General features: G+C 35.4%; 1 protein-coding gene and 1 pseudogene across 1 annotated transcript; one reads left to right on the forward strand and one right to left on the reverse strand.

The window, feature by feature from the left end:
- Nucleotides 1–8,571: 8,571 nt before the first annotated feature.
- On the forward strand, nucleotides 8,572–14,028 carry LOC137809098 (small ribosomal subunit protein eS4z pseudogene; annotated as a pseudogene).
- A 3,867-nt stretch (nucleotides 14,029–17,895) lies between these two features.
- Nucleotides 17,896–19,497, reverse strand: LOC137810808 (myb-related protein 308). Its single transcript, XM_068612260.2, has 3 exons — nucleotides 19,196–19,497; nucleotides 18,956–19,085; nucleotides 17,896–18,666 (listed from the first exon to the last, which is right to left on the reverse strand). The coding sequence occupies exons 1-3, from the start codon at nucleotides 19,323–19,325 to the stop codon at nucleotides 18,231–18,233; spliced, it is 696 nt and encodes a 231-aa protein (XP_068468361.1). The 5' UTR covers nucleotides 19,326–19,497; the 3' UTR covers nucleotides 17,896–18,230.
- Between the last annotated feature and the right edge of the window lie 423 nt (nucleotides 19,498–19,920).

The following is a 19,920-nucleotide window of genomic DNA, read 5'->3' on the forward strand; positions in this document are numbered from 1 at the left end:
CTCAAGGATCCCAACCACAATGTTTGATGAAGCAATAATTGAAGCCATGAGTGAAGACCTGTTGTCTTATATGTCTAGGTAACTTAGGTTTTATTTTGGTTGTCTTGATTTATCTTTTACCTTAAGGAATGATGAAGGGTCAAAGAACAAAATGGTTTTTCAAGTGGTTAAACTGTTTTTAAATTGGTTATAAAGGTTTTCAACTGGTTTTAATTTTGTTTTTTGGAAAGTTATAGTTTTTCAATATGTTATCTTTCAAATCAATTGATTGAAAATACTGAAATGTTTTTATATTTTTCTGTAATGTGTTTTATATACTAAAAACCATAATTTGATATGTAAGATGATAAATGTTTTCAGTTTTAGTACATTCTTTTTGAGAAAAAATAGTTTTAATACAAACTACTGGTTTTAAGTAAATCAACATATTGTTTTGAATTTTAACTGGTTGAATTTTACCAACAGTACCCTTGTTGGTTTTAAAACTGTTTATGTTTTATCTTCTATAAAAGGGTGAGTTTGTTTTTTGCAAAAGGTTACATACAAAACTTACACAAAATACACTTTTACAATCTGTGAGAATTCTAGTGTGATTTGTGTTTGGAAGAATGAGTATTTGATTGATCTTTGAGAGTTTTTTGTGCTTGATTTTCATCATATAGCTAGAGGTCAAAGATTCTTCAAAGTTCTGCTATTTGGGAGATTCTATTTCATTTCTTGGTTCACAATTAAGGTGATTTTGTTCCCTTTCATCACTGTTTTGTAATTATATGTTTGTAAGTGTTAGAATTGTAGGCCTTAAACAAGAGGGGGGGAATTGTTTCTAAAAGATTTTCGCAAACTTTGAAGGTATAGAGAAAGCCAAATAAGGATTAAAGAGAAAGGAATCAAGTTAGCCAAGAAACAAATATGTTTTATTATGTTTCCAGAAATTCAACCAGTTGTTTATGCGATTCAACCGGTTGTTTTTATCAGCAGTTAATAAAAACAAGCCAGAACATATTTAAATAAGATTAAGGATAGAAAGAATCACACAACAGATTTATACTGGTTCACTCTTATACCAAGAGCTACATCTAGTCCCTAGAAACCACTAGGACTAAGCAATCAACAACCTTGATTACAAACCACACACCAAAGAGGTGATCTTGAACCCTTCAAGAACATACACCTCATTTGGCAAACCACACACTACAAATCACAGAACACCCTCTGGATCTGCACACAACACGTTTACAGAATTACAGTATTCAAGAGAGAGAAATAATTGATCACACCTGATACGGATTGAATTCAAAAGTTACAAAACAACTATTCCACTCTTAGAAAAGTCAATCCAAAGCTTGAAGTAAATCTTGGAGAAAATTGATTTGAAAGATATTAATCTGATAACTTTTTACCAGAAGTGTAAAACTAACTATTTAAACTCCAAAAGGCAGTTAAAAACATTTAATGAATGAGCCAAATCAGTTTTGAATCAATTAAAACAGATTTACAAAACTTAACAAATTATGTTAAGGATTTAAGAAAAAAACAATCGGTTGAAATGTCAAAACAACTGATTGAATTGGTTTGATAGCAAAATCAACCAATTTTAAGCTAAAACCTGTTTAAAAAACACTAAGTGTAAAATAACCAATTGAAACGATAAAACAACTGGTTGTTTTTCCACTTTTTTGTAAAAAACTATTTTTCAAAAGGATTTGATTTAATCCAACTTTGGATCCTAACTAAGAGTGGATTTACAAATTCAAACTACCCATAACCCACACACACGAGCAGCAACCAGGCCTTCAAGCAATCCACACAGATTTGGAGACATCAAAGCTATTGTTCAACAGTAAGGGCCAAGATAGGGTTTCTTGGTGGGAATTACAACTGTGACTAGGTGATGTGAGTTGATTTTAGGATTGCACATTTTATGGTGCCACTTTGTTTATGAGTTTTTTTGTTTTAAGCAGAATATGGTGAGAAACCCAAACAAGATTCCCACTGAACACGAACTTAACCAAGTGGTTAAGTAAGTGCGAAAGATCACTTCTCGATGGAAAAGAGAAAAACACAATATAAGGTCATGATGATGACGAGCTGAAAAAATTTAAGAGCATAAATGAAAAGACAAACAATATAGAAACCAAAATGGGGAAAAGAAGAACACATGATCATGAAAAGGAAGGGAAATGGCGCATGGTGAAGAAAAGAAAAGATGAAGAGATAAGAGAAAGCTTATGGATGGTGAGAGTGTGGTCACACCACTTAAAGGGGAAGGAGACTCCAAGATGAGTGGTGAAGAGCTGCCACTTGAGGTGTTGTGCACTTAAGATAAGACCCAAAGATAGTAGAAAACTCAGTTCACTAAACACTCTGGCGAAGTTTCTTTACTTTCAAAATTCAATGTGTCATTTACAAGAGAGAAGACACTCTATTTATAGATATGAGTGTCTTGGGGAGGAAAAGAGGAAGGGTAGGGGTGTAAATGACTATAAACTCATAAAAACTAGGTCAAATGTGAGAACATGGGGGAATCTTCTAGAATCTAGGTCAAAGGTGAGGATATGGGTGAGTTTCTAGAAGTTAGGTTAAGGTGAGCTTTGGCACAAGCCCAATTTATTAAGTACACCTTCTTCTAGCTTATTTTTCTAATTGAAGCTCAAAGTGAGCCCAATTTATTTACTTAACTTGTCTTGTAAAAAGACTAGAAGGAAGAACAACTGATATTCTAGTTCATGTTTGGTTCTTCTTCTGCTGAGACTATTTTTATGCCTGGTGGGGTCCAATCTTGTATGCTGAGATGATTGACCTAGTTGTGAAGTGTCTATTGTGTCCTTGGTCATCTGCTTGTCGAGTTGGGTTGTATCACAAGGTGTTGCAGTGTGTGATTTGGTTCTTGTAGTGTTTAAGAACTTTTTTTATTCTTTGTAAAAGAATTTTGTTCATCTAGTGAATTTCACCAAGGTGTGAGGTGAGACTAGATGTAGCTATGTTATGAGTGTACCAATATAAAATCTTGGTGTCTTGTATGCTTTCTTTATCATTGCATTTTAATTTTTTTTGCATAATTTCCTGTACTAGTTTGATTAATCGACTCTTTCTGAAAATAAGTAAGTTGTTTTTATTCTCTGCAGATCTGTTTGTTTGTCACAATGAACCAAAGTTGTATACTAAGAAATAATGTGTGGTACATGGTGAATTGATTATGTTTGTATGCAGTCATATTCATTACAATGTATACAAGTTAATTTGAATCAAATAGTTTCTTTAAAACATTAATTGATTTCTTTGTATTCTTCCTTTTCTTGAAGTTTTGTAATAATTTTGTTATGTTTATGTTAACAGTTAAACAATATGTTTTTTTTTCAAATATAATCTGTTGAAATTAATTCAGAAATTTATTTCTTAATACAGATTTAAATCTTTTCAAACTGTGATTTTGATTTTCAGAATTGTGATCTAAGATGTGTGTGTTAAGAAATTAAATCAATTGTTTTTTTTATAAAAACAAATTCATTTTTCTTAATCAATTTACTTCTAAAAAATTAATTTGTGCTTTTGAAAAACAATTAGTTAAAACTACATTTGTTTTGTTTTAAACTAGTTATTGTGAAAATCTAAAAAGTGTTCAATTCACACTCCCCTCTTGAACTTAGCCTCCATTAATTCAACACATATTTCCCTTGTCTTGGTTTGTACACCTTGCAATGTTAGAGACATAACCATCTAGCATATTCAACTCGTTGGTCCATTTATAAATTGACTTAGCATCTTTCTTTGAGAGTGTGTAGTTGGCCTTTGGCTTTGCTAAGTTTCCATTTTGTAATTGAACCAACTCCAAGTCTCCACGACCACACAGTTCAACAACGACCATTCTGGCCTTTTGATTATTATCCTTCGTTTTACCCTTAACCTCCATTATAGTGTTGAACACATTAATTATCAAAAACATTTTTTCTATACGCATAATATTAAGGTTATTGCCTTGACAAATTGTCTCCCAATATGGCAGTCCCAAAATATTGCCCTTTTGTTCTAATTATGATATTGTCCATACCCAAACAAAGTTTCAAATGACCATCTGATACAAACGAAGACAACAAGAAGATGACCAAGGATGCACACTGATCCTGCCGGCAACTTGAACGTACGTGGGTGAATCGCTTTGTAACACTTTCTGCCCTGTCTTCGCGACTGCGTCTCCTGAAGAATCACCTTCTGAACTCTCTCTCTCTGATGGCTTCAAAATGTGACCTGCAAAATACACAGACGGCGCCTCTAGCGGCCGTTTGCACTCCGACGATCAAGTTAGTTCAACAGAACCACCAGAAACTAGAAACTAGTAAGAATGTGTGTGTGTAGAACTTGCACTCTGTTTTTTTTTCTATTCCCCCCTCTCACTCTCACTCTGATTCTGCCTTTTATCTCTCTTTCCCTGCTTCTGGGCATAACAGAATTCTGTTATGCTTTTCTGGCATGTGTCAGAACCCTGTCATGCTTTTCAGAGAAAGCGTACCTTCAGAATCAGCAATGGGGAGCGTGAGAGTCTGCGCATGTCTGCGCTTGGCTGCGCCTGTCTGTACCTTTAGCGGTACGGAGTGCTCTTTTGTCTGGACCGCACCCCTCTCAGATGGTGACACGTGGAGGCCTGCAACTCACATCTAACCACACACGTGTCACTTACTGGAAGGGCTCTAGCGCCTCTCTTTGTCTGCCTAAGCTACGCCCTTGCGGAGTAACTTAGGATGCTTCTTTTATCTGGGTAAATTGCACACTCTTAGGAGTGGACGTCGGGTGTGGCTGGTCTAGGCGCACTCACCGAACGTTACTCTCTGTGTAGGCGACTTACCCTTCAGGATGACACGCACGTAATGGGTTGAGGGAATCACCAATCACCGACTGGCCTACTAGTTCCCTCAGGCCACTCTCGTGCACGATTCCTTGAGGTGTGTTCATGCGAGGTCCACGCGTAACGCTCTCGCTGGGAGCCTCAGTCCCAGTTTAACTGCGTGTAACACGAGACCCCGATGACAATACACCTGATGACTGATCAGTGTTTATTCGCTTATCGCGCTCTGCCTCCAGGCGCGAGTCTAGGAACTGATCTGCTGGTGGTCACTTGGCTACTGACCACCGATCACCATTCTGGGTGATCTATCCCCCGACCTCTCTGCCGCCTGATCTGTCGGTGGTAACTTGGTTACTGACCACCGATCACCTCTCTTGGCGATCGTCCCCCTACCTCTCTGCCACCTGGTCCACGTGTCACCCTGCGAGTGGTCCACGTGGTTCTCTGATGCTGATGCCATCGACTACCGATGACCGATCGGATCACACACTATGAAAGATCATCTCAACATTCAAGTGAAGACCTCACTAGAAGGAGAAATGGACAAAGACCAGAGCATCTCAAGTTCTTCCTTTTAGTCTTCTTATAAGATACAAATATGTTGTAAATAAATTGGGCTCACTTTAGGGGTCCAAATAGCAAAGAGAAGCTAGAATAAGGTGCCTTTAGCATAATTGGGGGTGTGGGTAGCATTTTAGCTTGTTCCTAGCCCTTTTGGAAGACATTTTGACCTAGTTTCTAGAAGGACAAGCCGAGGATGCGGGTTTGACTTAGTCAAACCCTAAGGCTCCCCATTTTTTCCTTTTTCCCATCTTACCCCTTTAGCTTGTTCTCCAATGCTTCTTCACCTATAAATAGGAGACCTACCTGTTGAACAAGATGCTTTAATGTCTCCAAATCCAAGAGAAAAGCTTGAAGACCTTGCTGCTAGGTGTGTGTGTGTGTTGTCTAGTTGTTTGAAACTTGTTAATTCACTCCTTAAGATGATCCAAGTTCATTTGAATCTTTAACCTTTTGAAAATATGAGTTTTCTAAAATGCTGTTGAAATTTCAACAGGTTGTTTTTTGAAACAATAGGTTGTTTTACCTTAGTAGTTTCAACAACTTAGTAGTTTCAATAGGTTGAAATTTCGAAACAACAGGTTGTTTTACCTTAGCAGGTTTTGAAAAGCTTGACTTTGCTGTCCAATCAATTCAACCGATTATTTCGACAAAACAATCGATTGTTTTTCTAGAAACCTTAACAAAATTATGTTAAGTGGTTTTAATATGCTTTAAATGATCCTTACTACCTTGGCTCCTTTATTAAATGCTTTTGACCACTTGGTTGATCTATATAAAGGTGGTTTTACGCTCCTAATCTCGGAGTAAGAAAAAGAGCTTATCAAAAACCGTTTTTCCAAGATTTGAAAGAGCTTTGGATCATTCTTAAGTGTGTGGAATAGGATTGGGTTGTAATTCAGAACTTTAAGCTTTGTAATACCCAGGTGTATTCTATTCCCTTCTTCCTTGATTACTGTATTTCTGTATTTGTGGTGCCAATGAGTGTTGTGTGTTCTTGAGGGGTTCAAGATCAACACTCTTGGTGTGGTTTGCCAAAGGTAGTGTGTTTCTTGAGGGGTTCAAGGTCACTACTTTGGTGTGTGGTGTTTGTAATCTGGTTTTGATTGCATAGTGGAATACCCAGTGGTTTCTGGGGACTGGATGTAGCTCTTGGTGTAAGAGTGAACCAATATAAATCGCTTGTGTGCTTATCTCTTACCCTTAACTCTTTAATTTCTGTTTTTAAGTTGTTTTTAATTCTGCTGATAAAAACAACCGATTGAATCGAAGAAACAACCGGTTGTTTTTCTGATATCATCTTAAAACAATTTTGGTTCTTTGTTTCATTGATTTCTTTCTCTGTAATTCAGCATTGAATTTCATTATACCTTCAAAGTTTGCGAAAATCTTTTATAAACAATTCACCCCCCCCCCCCCCTTTGTTTAAGGCCATATATTCTAACACTACCTAGTGTATTTTTCAAGTTGAAATTATTAGAAGAAGAGTTACTTTGAACAAATTGTGTGAGGTGTTAGTGAGGTTTGAATTCCTCTTAGCATTTAGGTCTTATCTTGTGAGTATTGAGAGCTCTCAAGTGGCGGCTATCATCACTTATCTTGGAGGCCAATCACGCTCCAAGTGGCGTGTTCCACTTCTCAAATTCATCACATAAGTTTTCTCCTTCCTTCATCTATTCTTCCATTGTCATTCCATTTTTACTCTTTATATCATGTTCTTGTTTGGTTTTCCTTGTTTCCATTCGGCAATTCTATTTGGTTTCTTGTCCTTGTTCTTTAATTCCGCACCTTCTAACATCATGTTCACCATATAATTGTCTTTTCCTTTTGCTCTTGTGAAGTGAACCTTCACACTTACTTAACCACTTGGTTAAGTTCGTGTCCAGTGGGGATCTTCTTAGAGTTCTCACCATATTCTTGCTTAAAATCTCAATCTAAGTAAAATATCACACCATAAAATGAACAATCCTAAAATCAACTGACATCATGTGGTTATCAGAGCTTAGGTTCTTGAGTTTATTTTGCTTTGAGTTTATTGGCACTTTACATTCTTTTCATTCAAGCACCTTTAATTTCTTGTCTTTAAATTCAAGTACCTTTAATTCTTTTCTTTAAATTCAAGTACCTTTAAATTCTTATCTTTACATTCTTGCAATTTAAATTTTCAGCCCTTTATTTTCTTGCAATTTTCATTCGGCCATTTTATTTTCCATAGCTTTGTTTCGCTTTTGGATTGTTATTTTTTGTGTCTTATTTTGTTCTTGCCTTTTGCTTTGATTCATATGTTCATTAGTGTTCTAGGAGTCCTTACTTTTATTCTATTTACTTTGCTTTTAATTTTGAAAGTTTGAGAAGTAATTAGAAATTTGTTTTAGTAGAAGTAGATTTAAAGTTCCAAACAAAAGATTTTCAAGTGTTCAATTATATTGAATCCCAATTTTTTTTTGAAAATTGGAGTTATTAGAAATTATGCATGATTAAAACTATGGACATTTCATTTCCATAATTAAAAAAAAAGTGAAAACGCAAATTGATTTCAACCATTGTGGAATTTTTTATCCTTTTGCTTTAGCAATTTCTAAAGAAAAAGTTTCATTGTTAAAAGTTTAGTAAGTATCTTTGAGTCCTTTTGTGTGCCTTTTTTCTTGATTGTCTTTCTTCAAGTTTTGTCATAATCTCTTTTTTCAAATTGGTTTAGCTTTTCTTGCTTAAGCTTTTCTTGTCTGTCTTTTATTTCTTTTCCTTAAGTTTTGTGGTGGTTTCCTCTAAGATCAAGTGTTGAAGGCTTTGACCTTTTTCATTTGAGAGTATTTCAAACTCAAGAAAGACCTTTGTTAGTGGAAGAATTTCTTTGAAGTGCTTTGAGTGTTCTCTTCTTGAATTTCACCAAAAGTGACGAAAACGTGAGGAGTGTTTAAATTGTTTTCACTAATTGTTTATATTCCTTTGTGCAAAAAATTATGGGTCATTTGTCTTTAAGTGAACCTTCAAAACCGCAATCATATCACAAAGCCCACCTTTTGAGAGAACTTGTGGAGGTCAAGAAGCGACTTGTCCACAAAGACGAGAAAATAAGCCAACTAGTGTAAAGATTGCAAAGACTATAAAAAGCTCAAGCGAGGCAAATTCAAGAAAGGAGATTGGAGCCGCCAAGAGCACCTAGACCATCCATGCACTATGGGAGTCAAGAACATGATGGGCTAGTGCACACTTTTGCAAAACGGCACCATCAACACCACCACCAACCACAACATTCTTTTGATTTTGTAAAGTTACCTAGTTTTAGTGGGTCCAATGACCCTACTTTGTATTTAGAATGTGAAGCTAAAGTTGAACATCTCTTTAATGTGTATAAGGTCACTGAGGACCAAAAGCTTAGGTTAGCTTCCCTAGTTTTTTTAGATTATGCCAACCAATGGTGGGAACAAACTGTAATGGACATTAGGCTAAACAAGAGACCAATCGTGGTCTCTTGGAATGATTTGAAAGCATGTATGCGCGCGTGGTTTGTTCCTCCTCATAGGAAGGAACACTTGTTGAAGCTCCAACGGCTTCATCAAGGACCTAGGACGGTAAAGGAATATTTTGAGGATTTAGAAACAACTTTGACTAAAATTAATATGCCTAATAGTGATGAGTCAAAGATAACTATGTTTGTGAGTGGTTTGAGGCAAGAAATTCGAGATGTTGTAGAAGTTATGAGTACTTTTCTTTAAAGAAGTTGTGATGGAAACCAAGTAGAGGATGCTCAAGCCCATGAAGCCCAAGCCCAACAAGGGGCTCAAGCCCAACGAATCACTAGGAGCATGGCAAGAGCTTTGGGACAAGAGTATCTGAAGATGGCTCTTCTTATTTCTATTATAGAGTAGGGGTGCGGATGTAATAAATAGGTGTGAAATTAGTAAGGGATGCTAGGGGGAGTGTAGATATGAGTTAGGAGGTGCCAAACTAGGAAGGAAAGTCACACTTCCTTCATGCACTAGTTCGCGCCGAATTTGAGTGTCATTTAGGGGCACATTTGCATTTGATTAGCTTAGCATTTCAGCACCTTATAGGCTATAAATAAAGGTGCTGCCCTTGTACAAATCAGATTTGGAAATTAGAAGTAGAGAAACTATACTCAAGTTTAGAGAGAAATTGTGAGTCTTGTTGTCTTCTTCTTCCTTTGCCTTATCTTGTGTGCCAATGGTGAGCTTCAAGTGGCAGCAACCTTTCACTTATCTTGGAACAAGGCTCCAAGTGGCGTGAATGAAATTCCAAGTCTCAAATCCAACAAGTTTCACTCCATAAGTGTTCATTCTTTCATCTCTTGCAAATTCATTCGGTAGTTTCCAATGTTTAGTGTTCTTCATTCTTTTTCACCGATTAAATTTGTGTTTCCTAGCTTAGCTTTCAAATTCTGTTCGGTACAGTAGTTATTCCTTTCAATTTCTGTTCGGTTTTCATTTGTTGTTCTTCAATTCTTGTTGCTTGATTCCATTTGACAATATATGGACTTCCATATGAGCTTTGGTCGGTGCAAAGTCTTGGTGAGTTCTTGAATTAGAACATTGATCCAATTCTAAGTAAAGTGCCAATTCATGACCAACTCAAGTTGCTCCTAAGAATGTCAAAGAATCATGTATTCTTGTTATTGCATTCACATCAAGTTGGTTCACCTAGCCATCAAGGTGGAATCACAAATTTTGAAGAAAACAACTTTAAAAAAAAACTCACAGTGATGGCTTCTACAAATCTTGTACAAAAACTTCTCCTTCCCATTCTTCAAAAGAAATCACTACACACCAAAAAGTTTATAAAGACCACATTTTCACCTCTACCACTAAGTCACCAACCAAAACCTCCAATATGAAATGTTTTAAATGTTTAGGTTTTGGGCACATTACTGCCAATTGTCCAACTAAAATGTTGAATTTACACGCAGGGCGCCTACTCGGATCATCTTACCGAGATAAGTCGTCTTACCTGGAAAAAGAGAATCAACTTACACGTAGGGCGCCTACTTAGATCATCTTACCGAGGAAGGTCGTCTTACCTAACAACAAATAACCAATTTACACACAGGGGTGCTGATATGAGTTGGATAGACACTTAACAAGAAACAACACTTTAAGGAGGCTTAAGGTCATCTCAATGGAGGATAATGCCATCCAAGAGAGAAGCCAAACTCATTGAACAATGAGTGCCATATCCTTTTCACAAACACTTGACGGAATTGAAAGGAAAGCAAGAACAAAACAAGAACACAAATAGAAGCACAATTGAAATGTGTAAACTGAAAAACTGGACAAAATTGAATCAAGAAATGAATCTACCGATTGAAATCATCAAAGGAAGAAGATAAACCGAATAGAAACTTAAAACAACACCTAGAACAAGAATAAACGGTAGAAATTGAAGAACAAGCTAAACTACCGATTGGAAATGAAAATGGAGATGAAAGAAGATGAAACTTAAGTGATTGAAGACCGCTGGAATGGAATTTGGAGTTGCTCACGCCATTTGGTGATGGAGTTCCAAGATGAGTGAAGGAAGCCGCCACTTGAAGCTCTCCAAAAGCTCACAAGATGAGACTAAGCAAGGAGATCCAAATCTCACACAAATCTCTCTCCAAATGAGTAGAGTTTCTCTATATCAATTATCCAATTCTGAATTTACAAAGGCAAGCACCTTATTTATAGCCTAAGAGGTGCTGAAATGAGAAGCTAATCAAATTCAAATTCCCCCCTAAATGACACTAAAATGGTGCCAACTAGAGCATGAGGAAGGTGTGACTTCCTTTCTAGTTTTGGCACCTCCTATATTACACCAACACCCTCCCACTAAGTCACATGGACAATGTGACTCTCTCTAATACATTTACACCTATTTATTTAATATGCACACCTCCTACAACTATACAAAAGTAATTCAAATGATGCTCTTTTATTTAATGCTTGGCCTTGCCCCTCATGGTTTTGAACTTGGGCTTTCTTGGGCTTGGCCTTCTTGGGCTTGGGCTTTGGGCTTGGGCCTCATCTTTTGCAAAGACTAATAAGAAGAACTTTAAATGCTTTGGCCCTTGTCCATTTCTTCTATTGATAACATCTTTTCGATTCTCATCAGGTGCCTACTCGGATCATCTTACCGAGACAGGTCGTCTTACCTGACAATAGAAAGTCAACTTACACACAGGCGCCTACTTGGATCATCTTACCGAGACAGGTCATCTTACCTGACAACAGATAATCAACTTATACGCAGGGCGCCTACTCGGATCATTTTACCGAGGAAGGTTGTCTTACTTGACAACTGATAACCAATTTTCACACAGGGCACCTATTCAAATCATCTTACTAAGATAGGTCGTCTCACCGTGCCTTAAGCCAAACAATCTTAGTTATGGCCGATTAAACTTAGAGCGCCTAAACTCAAAATCTTACTGAGAAAAGGTTGTTTTACCTGACTTAAGCTAAACAATCTTAGTTATGGAGGATTAAAATTCAAAGTGCCTGAACTCATAATCTTACCGAGAAAAGGTCGTGTTACCTAACTTAAGCCAAACAATCTTAGTTATGGCCAATTAAACTTCAGAGCACCTAAACTCAGAATCTTATCAAGAAAAGGTCGTCTTACCTGACTTAAGCAAACAATCTTAGTTATGGCAAATTAAACTTCAGAGCGCCTGAACTCAAAATCTTATCGAGAAAAGGTCGTCTTACCATGTTCCATCTCGCGTACCTGTATTGTATGAATGTATGCATAAATGCTTTGGCAACTATATCGACCTTACCCTGAACGTTGCATGGCTAACATAATATGAACTTACTAACTTGGATGAAATGAAGCGCGTAAAGTAATAAAATTGGCTCTTAACAAATAGGCTAACCTTTTGATGATCGACACACTTCTAGTCGGTCAAGTAGCCTATCACTTCAACTTAATCAGGATAATCTAAGCTCGGACTTGGTCGAACGATGAGATTTGACTACACTTGCCCCTGAGTCGGGTTGTCCTACTGTGTGATCACTGCATCTATTCTATGTTAACTCCCCTCACAAGGCGCCTGCTCGGATAGCTACATCTACCCCGACCTAGGTCTTCTTACCATGTGCTAGTTCGGCTGACCAAACCTATTTTAAGTCAATTCATCTCACAAGGCGCCTACACTCGGGTAACTATGTCTGCTCCGAGTTAGGTCATCTTACCATGTGCTCTATCGGATTATTTCACCCCTGTAAATTTCCCAGAAACAAATTTATTACTTGGTGATCTCATTAAAAAACCATTGAGGCTTGCTACCTTCCACGTTCCTAGGATGACTCCGCCGTCCTGAATTTCCAGCCGATAAGCTCCGTCGCCCAACACTTTTATGATCCTGTATAGTATAAAAGTTTGGTGTTGTAATGCCTTTTACAATCGAGCTATGGTAGGACATAATCCTTTGTCATTCTCGAAAAATCAGTTATGAAAAATTTGTCAAAATGTTTGATCCTTGTTGCATACATCTCCTTTTTTCTTTTGCCATAGAGTTAAAATTGAAATATACACTTGAATAATAATGTTTACTAGAACAATGATTGTAGACTGTGAACTAGTACACCAGGTAAGTTCCTAGGAAATAGAGGTGGGTCACTAATGGATGTGCTTAAATACCAAGTTTTTCCTCGCCAGAACTTTCCTAGACATGTACTCTTACACTACTACGCTGCTCTATATCCAGTAACATGAATAATTTCTCTCGTGTGAGAGATCATGATAATGCCGATGATAACAATATCACAACAGATTTAAATGATAATTAATCATTCACTTCATCTTCAAAATAACATGATAACAAATTTACATATATTTGTTATTTTCATAATAATACGATAACATATTTAAACAATAATAATTATATCTTTCATCTTCAGACTAATATCACAACAGACTTAAAAGATAATAATCATTTATGTTATCTTTAGAATAACATGATAACAAATTTACATATATTTATTGTTTTCATAATAATATTATAATAGATTTAAACAATAACAATGATATCTCTAATCTTCAGAATAATATTACAACAGATATAATACCTCTTTATCTTTAATCTTCAGAATAATATATCTCATGAGACTAGGAGAGGATTGTGTGTGTAATCTTGACTCTTGCCTTTTCTTTTATCTTAAAGGTTATTTTTGGTTGCGTCTGTTCCCGCTCTTTATTTTCTTGATGTTTGTGTTCTTCGTTCATCTTCATTTCATAACCGTATCAGTATCCCATACCTAAACACCTATGTCGGGCGCACTATCCGCTACCTAGACCTTATCACCAGGGCTAATGACACCATTAAGTTGAACTTGGAGGAAAACAAGATTGTTGAGTTCATCAAATTTGATGTTGGGAATGTAGTCATGGTGACAGGCGTAAGGAATAGAGGGCGTGTTGGAGTGATCAAGAGCAGAGAGAAGAACAAGGGATGTTTTGAGACTATCCATGTTCAAGATGCCACTGGGCACGAATTTGCAACTCGTTTGGGCAATGTGTTTACCATCGGCAAGGGAACAAGGGTATCTCTTCCCAAGGGTAAAGGTATCAAGCTTTCCATCATCGAGGAAGCTAGGAAGAAGATTTCCGCCCAACAAGCTACTGCTACTTAAATCATCATTAGGATATGAATAGACTTTTGAGTGCTTAGTTTTTATGCGATGGTTTTTGCTTCTAATTTATTTTCTGGAGATTTTATCTGTTGAATTTTCTCTCTTCAATTCACTAAAGAACTTTTTATTGCTGCTGCTATATAGTCATGAAGGAATCTTCCAAAAAAATAAAATAAAATATTATAAATAAATTTTTTTAAAATAAATTAAAAAATAAATATATTTATAAATATGACAAAAACAAAATTAAAAACAAGTCATACTTATACGTCAGCCAGCCGACACATATAAAATATAATAATTTTTTTTTATCCTCAGCCAAGCCGATGCATAGTTTAGAAAAACCCTACACTGATGCATTAGTCAAACCGACGATAGATTTTCTAGAATAATTAACTTATTTCTTCTTGTGTTGGACCAATTGACACCATCTTTTTTTCACTTTCACTTTCTCTTAGTGTCTACCATGAGTCGAATTGTCACACACAACCTTCTTTTTTTGTCTGTCCACGCAATTCACGTACTTCTCTTACGTAGTTAATCCTTCATTTTCTTGTAGTGAAAGTTTTACAAGCTACCATTGGCTTGCATAAGGACAATCAAAACTGGTTAACATTTTACATTTTATTGATCTCGCTAGATGTTTCAAGGGCACAACTGTTTTGCTGAACCAACTGTTACATGCTTTGGTTTGTGTTAGGAATGCAACTGGTCTACACATGCAGTGTAGTTGTGTAGGTTTTTTGTAAATATTATGTAATATGTCCTCTGTAGTTTTTCTTTTCACTGTTGGGATGGTGACCTTTTTGTGTAGTTTTGGAGATTTTCTTTTTGGCTTTCACTCTAAATTTAGGAGGATGTCCCGATCTCTTAGAGGTTTGAACTGGTTCATCGTCTCCACTTAATGATTTCTCCTTATCCACTTTTTTAGCCCATAAATTGGAGAACAAATTTTCTAAGAAATATTAGTTGAGGTAGATTCAATTATATCCCCTATATCTCCTGTCAGAATGGACAAACATGAATCTTGAGCTTCTTGTTTATCACCTGAAAGAGATCCAAAACAATATTGCAAGGTCAAATGTTAAGAAACAAATAGCGAAGTAATTTGTTCCTGTCGGTTGACTGAGAAGATCTTCGTGCGTAGCTTTGATTCGCGAACAAGGACTCCTTCGACTCCAACTCAGATCTTCACCCTACTCTGCCGTGAGTACCTAAAAAGGAGTGAGCAAAGGGCGCCCTCGCGGCCGTTTGTACTCCGACGATCAAGTCAGCAAGCAAGAAACACCAAACACCTCCGTCTCGGAGCACCGTAACTGAATGCTCTGAAGGTGTGTAACTGAATCGTAACTAACTCTCTCTCTCTCTCCAACCACTCGTGCATACAATGAGTAAGCGAGCAAATGATCAGAAAGTGTGTAAACTTTGTGAAAATGTACCTTACTAAGCTTTTAGAAAAGCTTATATACCTTGGGTTTCAGTGCTTACTGCCACGTGTCCTTCTGACGTAACCGCAATTCCACGTGGAAGGCCTTACAGCGCTGTAATCCAACTTAGGGAGATTCCAGCGTGTAAGTCTTCCTTCCTCGAAGTGCATCTAGCGCGAGGGGTGACTACCTGGGTGCCAACTCATGCGCCCCAACTTCTAGTCACTCGCCCTGAGAGTGTATCTGCCTTCCTCTCGTACCATGCACATGGTTCACCCCTGGGCGTGGCCCTCTCCTGGGTCGTATCTGTCCCAGGGGTTCTCCGGAGGTGGCGTGAGTACTTCACGAGTCGGGCTACCCCCTACTGGTACTGGGACTATGGCCTTGAAGCCACCTTTCTCTTCTATTTATTACTGTTCTGATGTACCGGGGCCCGAGGCCTCCTCGCCCGTACCGTGACCTCTTACTGTGCCGCCCCCTTCACGGTTTTCCCTACCCGTGGGTATTAATACTATTCATATATCTAATTTCATTAATATTATTATTAATCATTATAATAATGTTATTAATATTATTAAATTATTAATATTATTAAATATTAATAAATATTATTAATATGATTAAATATGATTAAATATGATTAATATTATTAATATTATTAATATTATTAAATATTATTAATATTATTAAATATTGTTAATATTATTAAATATTACTAATATTATTAAATATTTTTAATATTATTACTATTATTAAATATTATTAATTTTATTGAATATTATTAATATTATTAAATTTATTAAATATTATTAATATTATTAAATATTATTAATTTTATTAAATATTATTAATATTATTAAATATTATTAATTTTATTAAATATTATTAATTTTATTAAATATTATTAATATTACTAAATATTATTAATATTATTAAATATTATTAATATCATTAAATATTATTAATATCATTAAATATTATTAATATAACAAATATTATTAATTATTATAATATAATTAAATATTATAATATTACTAAATATGATAATATTACTAAATATTGTAATATTACTAAAGATTGTAATATTACTAAATATTGTAATATTACTAAATATTGTAATATTACTAAATATTGTAATATTACTAAATATTGTAATATTACTAAATATTATTAATATTATTAAACAATATTATTATTATTAATATTATTAAACAATATTATTATTAATAATATTATTAAACAATATTAATATTATTAATATTATCAAATATTATTAATATTATCAAATATTATTAATATTATCAAATATTATTAATATTATCAAATATTATTAATATTATCAAATATTGTAATACTATTAATGTTATTAAATTTTATTAATGTTATTAAATATTAATATTATCAAATATTATTATGTTAATATTATTAAATTAGATATTTGTGTGAAATAGTTGGTAGATAATAGAGATCCGTGGGTAATAGTTCGTAGGTAATAGAGATCAATAGGTAATAAGTAGTAGGTAATAAGATTCATAGTTAATAGTTGGTAAGTAATGCTGAATTTACCCACGAATTCAGATTTGTAGGTAATATCTATACGTAATATTTGTAGGTAATGCTGAATTTGTCTACAAATTCAGATTCGTGGATAAAAATCCATATATAATACTATTTTTTCTTTGTAGTGTGAACAAATATCAAATTTCCTTCTTTAATACAAGGAGAATGCAACTTTGAAAGGGATATTATAAGCATGGCTCAATCCGTGTGTAAAAGTTATTTTTTGTGCTTAAGCCGCATAAGAAAGATGACTTGTCTCACGAAAAACAATTCTTGAGACATCCTCAAATCATTTTAAAAGTTGTACCCTTCCTTCCAAAGGAAGCCAAAACAACAATAAAAATCGACTTGAAATTCAGCGCCCTAGACACATAAACGCCTTGGAATCATCTTTGCTTATTACACCTTCCACGCACCCAAAACCCACCAACTATAATAAGTTTTCAAATCTATTAAGATAATTGACAAACTAGCCTAGTGAAAATGTTTCATGATTTATAGCCGTGATATATATATATATATATATAAAGAAAAAACTAAATTGTTATTTGATCTTATAATTACCAGTAACTGGATAGTTGTCACTTGAATCCCAGAAATTCAGTAGCCTAAACGGATTGTCATTTCCCAAATAAACAATTTTCAGTGCATTCCCAAACGAAGGTTTCCGTCAGAAAGCTACACACCTATTAAATATTTCCATTGTTTATAACGCCACAAGCTAGAGCTTCCAAATCCGTACCAAATGCTGGCCTTGAATTATTCATTAAAATGCTCATCACTTTTTCAGGACCAACGAAAGGAAATATTACTACTAGTACGTTTCAGAGGATTCGATCTATTTACTAATAATTGGATTTTCCACTGGAGATATACAAACTTTTCATTTTCATACAAGAGTTTTTTAGTAATCGAGTAGATAGATATACATATATATATATATATATATATACATATATATACATATATATACATACATATATATACATATATGTATATCAGCAATTAATGTCTTTGGATATAGAAATATTGGTCCGCTTTTATGCCATTGGAAAGTTTGTAATAAAGCATTAACCAACATTCTTTCTAGTTGAGGGTGTTGTCATCCTTGAAGAAACACAAGCTCACTCATTTTCCCTGTTCGTAAGATCTCAATATATAATCACAACTTGTGGTCCACGAGTAAATTTGCTCCTACTCAAGCCAAGATGTTTATTATTGAAACAGAAGAAGCGTTGAAGGAGAATCACAAGGCAGTTTCCTGGACGAATAAGATTGGCGAAAAGGTTTTAGGTTGTTTTCAGAAATAGTGTGTGATTCTGAAGGGATAGAGATCGAGAGATCAAGGTTTAAATCCGGAAGGGCATATGATGACTGAGCCTCGCCACTTACATCATCTGAGACCTCACCACAATGGTAAACATGATGATGTGATTTACATGGCTCGTTCTTATCAGCGTCTTTCGTTCCAAAGGGTTCTGAACTATCATCAGACATGGGTGGATTCTGAAGGGAAGGGACTTTATGGTCTAATCGATGATTATTTGGATCAATGCCTTTGCTAATTAGCTTTCTTCTTATATGAGAATTCCAATAGTTCTTCACTTCGTTATCTGTACGACCAGGCAATCTCCCGGCTATAAGTGACCACCTGTTTCAGTCAATATTAACCAATTAATTATTATTTTTTACTTTATAAGTCCAAGTTATACAAGCAAGCGATCAATTATGTGAGAAAACCTTTTTAGAAATATACGTTGGAAAAACTTGGCTTTAATTTCCATTTATATTATTCAATGACGACAATGTTGCTCAGAACACATATATACGGTATGATAAAAAAACATTTCATTACTATACACTCACAAACACATATACTTAGGTCAAAAGCACAATTTAAAAAAGTTGTGTTCATGGTATGTTGAGAATTAAATTCGCACCGGTTGCCAAGTAGCGCATGAAGCTTGATAATGAGATCTTCTTCATCCTCAGCAAAGTTGCCTCTTTTAAGGTCTGGCCTTAGATAGTTTATCCATCTCAGCCTGCAACTTTTACCACACCGAAGTAAACCTAATCATCATCAAACAAAGTGCATGAGGTGAAATATGTTATTATATACACACTATTCTTATATTTATTATGATTTTGTTACACTTTTGATGTATTAGTTTATTTCATACCTGCAGCCTGAGGAAGTGTACGCCAACAAACCTCGCCGTGTTTGTTGATATAATCTATGAGTTTCTGGTCTTCTTGTTTGGACCAAGCTCCTTTGTTCAAGTCTTTGATATCAGAACTAGGCTTCCTCATTGTTTCTACGTTTACTCGGGTTTCCTTCTAACCTCTAAGAGAAAACCCCAGCTACAAACGGAAGAACCGAGGTGGGATAACGATATATAATAGGCAAAGGCAGAGAAAGATAAAGAGAAAGAGAAAAAAGAGAGAGAGAGATATGCATATGCAAGATAGAGGAGAAGAGTGGAAGGGGTGAGGAGATGAAAGGTGGGAATATATACTATTAGTTGGTTGGTTGGTTGGAATTAAGGAGGTGTATGCAGTTGACTTGGACCGGTGGTTTTGCTCATACATGACTGCGTGGTTCATGCGTGATTCGCAACACACCTTCAGACATAGAGAGAGCAATGGCAGCACTATTTGGGAAAAGGAGAGAATCAATTGGTAGTGTTCTTTATCCATTCTTCCCAAATTTAGAGGATATGACATACGGTTGGTCTTAATGTGATTGCCGGTGAAGTTGATTTATTGCATCTAACTTACTGTCAGATATTTGGTCCACAGCCACTAGATTAGGGCTCAGTTCGGAGAAGAGATGGTGGAGTAAATATTATACAGTTGCTATAGTACAAACTTGGTTTTAGAGTCAATAATTGAATCACTTTCAAGA

The sequence above is a fragment of the Phaseolus vulgaris genome, chromosome 2 (genome assembly GCF_051622355.1).
Source record: "Phaseolus vulgaris cultivar YP4 chromosome 2, ASM5162235v1, whole genome shotgun sequence".
Classification (NCBI taxonomy): Eukaryota; Viridiplantae; Streptophyta; class Magnoliopsida; order Fabales; family Fabaceae; genus Phaseolus; species Phaseolus vulgaris.